At 41.0% G+C, this 4,044-nt stretch overlaps 1 protein-coding gene across 1 annotated transcript; it reads right to left on the minus strand.

Annotated features, from left to right (window-relative positions):
• Nucleotides 1–1,703: 1,703 nt before the first annotated feature.
• Nucleotides 1,704–2,636, minus strand: LOC126081680 (olfactory receptor 2A14-like). Its single transcript, XM_049893680.1, has one exon. It carries the CDS (start codon nucleotides 2,634–2,636, stop codon nucleotides 1,704–1,706), a length of 933 nt encoding a protein of 310 aa, XP_049749637.1.
• Between the last annotated feature and the right edge of the window lie 1,408 nt (nucleotides 2,637–4,044).

The following is a 4,044-nucleotide window of genomic DNA, read 5'->3' on the forward strand; positions in this document are numbered from 1 at the left end:
TTTACCTGTGTTTTATTGACTATGCAAAGGCAATCAACTTTGTGGATCGTAACAAATTATGCATAGCACTGCAAAGAATGGGAATTCCAGAGCACTTAATTGTGCTCATGAGGAACCTTTACACAGATCAAAAGGCAGTTGTTCAGACAGAACAAGGGGATACTGATTGGTTTAAAACTAGGAAAGGTGTGTGTCAGGATGGATTAAAGTCAGGAAAGGTGTGCGTCAGGGTTATATTCTTTCACCATACCTATTCAATCTGTAGGCTGAGCAAGTAATACTAGAAGCTGGACTATATGAAGGAGAATGGGGCATCAGGATTGGAGGAAGACTCATTAACAACCTGCGTTATGCAGATGATGCAACCTTGCTTGCTGAAAGTGAAAAGAACTTGAAGCACTTACTAATGAACATCAAAGACCACAGCCTTCAGTATGGATTGCACCTCAAGATAAAGAAAACAAAAATCCTCACAACTGGACCAATGAGCAACATCATGATAAACGGAGAAAAGATTGAAGTTGTCAAGGATTTCATTTTACTTGGATCCACAATCAACAGCCATGGAAGCAGCAGTCAAGAAATCAAAAGACACATTGCATTGGGTAAATCTGCTGCAAAGGACCTGTTCAAAGTGTTGAAGAGCAAAGATGTCACCCTGAAGACTAAGGTGCACCTGACCCAAGCCATGGTATTTTCAATCTCATCATATGCATGTGAAAGCTAGACAATGAATAAGGAAGACTGAAGAAGAATTGAGGTCTTTGTATTGTGATGCTCGCAAAGAATACTGAATAAACCATGGACTGCCAAAAAGTCAACAAATCTGTCTTAGAAGAAGTACAACCTGAACGCTCCTTAGAAACAAGGATGGTGAGACCGCGTCTTACATAATTTAGACTTGTTGTCAGGAAGAAATCAGTCCCTGGAGGAGGACATCATGCTTTGCAGAGTACAGGGTCGGCGGAAAAGAGGAAGATCCTCAATGAGGTGAATTGACACAGTGGCTGCAACAATGAGATCAAGCATAACAACGATTGTAAGGATGGCGCAAGACCGGGCAGTGTTTCATTCTCTTGTGCATAGGGTTGCTGTGAGTCGGAACCCACTTGATGGCGCCTAACAACAGCAACATAACACGTGGGTATGATATAGTATTTCACTGTAGGTTTAATTTACTTTTTTTTTTGGCTGACAAACGATGTTAAGGATATTTTCATGTGTTTACTAATCATTTACACTAATTTTGAGAAATGTCTATTCAAGTGCTCTGCCTATTTTATAGAATCTGGTTGTTTATTATTTTTATTATTGATTTGAAGGAGTTTTTTATGTATTCAGGCTACAATTCTTTTGGGTGGATATATGCAGTATGAATATTATTGTCTGTAACTTAACTTTTTTTTGTTTCTTAATGATGATTTTGATGAGCAGCACGATTCATTTTGGAGAGGTCTAATATTTGTCAATTTTTTGAATTTTATGTCTATTGCTTTTTGTGTCTTCTATAAGAAGCTGTGCCACCTGAATGTGATGGTGGTATTCTCCTTTTCTTTTTCGGGAATTATTATAGTTTCAGGTTTTATGTTAAGTCTGTAACATTGCATTTTAAGGTGGCATTTATTCCAGCATATGGTACAACAATTTCCAACTTCCATGCCCCATGAGAGCAAAGTGCCTACCATATGGCTTTTTGATATCTCTCACATTGGCCTCTCCTTGCACAGGGCTCTCCACAGGGCGCCCTTCACCTCTGTGTTCCTCAAGCTGTAGATCAGGGGGTTCAGCATAGGGTTGAAAAGGCTATAAAACAGGGAAAGGACCTTCTGTTGCTCCTCAGGGTGGTGGGATTTGGGAGCCATGTACATGACAATGGCACTGCCAAAGAAGAGCCCCACCACACAGAGGTGGGAGAAGCAGGTGGAGAAGGCCTTTCTTCGTCCCTCCCCAGACTGGATCCTCAGGATGGCTAAGAGGATGCAGATGTAGGAGACCAGCACCAGGCAGAGGGGCCCCACTAAGACAAACACACAGGTTGCAAAGATGACCACTTGGTTGAGTCTAGTGTCTGCACAGGCCAGCCTCAGGACAGACAGGATTTCACAGAAGAAGTGGTTGATCTTATGAGGCCCACAGAAGGGCAACCTCAGGATGAGAACCACATGAACTAGAGCCAGGAGGAAGTTAAGTGCCCAGGTGGTAATAGCCAGGGTGATGCAGACCTGCCAGCTCATGATGACAGTGTAATGTAGGGGATGGCAGATGGCCACATACCGATCGTAGGACATCACCATCAAAATTAGGCACTCTGTGGCAGCCAAAGCCAAATACAAAAACACCTGCGTTATGCATGGGATAAAAAGGATGGTTCTTTTCTTGCTCAGAAGGTTTGCCAGCATCTTGGGGACATTGTTGGAGGCATAGGATATGTCAATGAAGGCCAGGTGTGAGAGGAAGAAATACATGGGGGTATGCAGTCTGGGGTCCAGACAGATGAGGCCCAAGATGGTACCATTCCCCAGAAGAGTGAAGACATAGAACAGGGAGAAGAGTCCAAAGAGGGAATATTCCAGTGCTGGTTCTACCTGGAATCCCAGGAGGGTAATCTCTGAGATCCATGTCTGGTTGCCACCCATGCTCCTATGGCCGAGGCAGGGCTACAGTCACAGCAGGAAGGTCAGAGCTGAAGAGCAATCAAAGATGCACAATATCTACTGTGTGCTGGAAACAGAGAACCTTTAGAAATGAATCATTGTGGGTGAATTTTCAATATTTTGTTTTTAGATATTGCTAAACTAATTCATTGTACATAAAAAATGAGAAAAATCTTGCCTTGTATTTAATAGAATAGAAGAAATAACACATATGTATAGGAGTCCATGTGTGTGGCAAACCATTAAGCACTTGCCTACTAGTGGAAATTTAGACTGTTAAAACCCACCTAGAGGTGTCTGAGACTACAGGCCTGGTGATCTGCTTTCAAAAAGTCACAGCCTTGAAAACCACATGGAGCAATTCTATTCTGCACACATGGGGCCACCAATAGTTGGAATCAACTTAACAGCAACTAGCAAAAATATGCTTATGTATATTGCTATGGATTGAAATGTGTCCTCCAAAAATATGTGTTGTAAACCCTAAACACTTATACCTGTGCCTGTAACCCCATTTAGAAGCAGGGCATTCTTTGTTATGTTAATGACACCATATCAGTATGGGGTGTGTCTTAAGCTAAAATCATCTGTCATTTAAAAAGAGCAGTTTAGGCACAGAGAAGAAGGCACAAATGGAGAGAGATTGATGCCATCTGGAGATCACCAAAGAACAGAGGAAGAGAAGCTGAAAGAGACAAGGATTTTTCCCCAGAGAGGAAAGAATCTTCTTCTAGAGTTGGAGCCTTGAATTCAGATTTTTAGCCTCCTAAACTATGAGAAAATAAATTTCTGTTCTTTAAAACCACCCTCTTGTGGTATTTCTGTATGTGTGTGTGTGTGTATATATATATATAGAAAAAAAAATTTTTTTAATATATATATATATTCTCTCTGTTTATGTGTAGAGAGAGAGAGATTGAGAGAGAGAATTTGTCAGTCTGGGTGTTGCAAGGAACTAATGCATTTGGTTGCCTCAAAAGAAAAGCCTGGTGATCTAATTCCAAAAAAAAATCTATATTTTAAAACCCTATGGAGCACAATTCTACTCTGACACACATGAGACCACCATGATTCGAAGCTGATTCCACAGCAGCTGATATGTATATAATATTCATCACAAGGAGCCCTGGTGGTGCAGTGCTTAAGATGATCAATTGTTAACCAAAAGGTCAGCAGTTCAAAACCACCAGAGGCTTCATGGGGGAAAGACATGGCGAGTCTACTCTCGTAGAGATTTACATCCTTGTAAACCCTATGGAGTCGATCTGAGTTGAAATTGGCTTGATGGTAGTGAGCAATATTTATTATACAACAAAAAGTTATAATAGACATAATATATCCTATATAATAGGATAACAGACACACACACATGCTGTTTTGAAGAGTTCAA

Source organism: Elephas maximus, chromosome 8 (assembly GCF_024166365.1).
Source record: "Elephas maximus indicus isolate mEleMax1 chromosome 8, mEleMax1 primary haplotype, whole genome shotgun sequence".
Taxonomy (NCBI): domain Eukaryota; kingdom Metazoa; phylum Chordata; class Mammalia; order Proboscidea; family Elephantidae; genus Elephas; species Elephas maximus.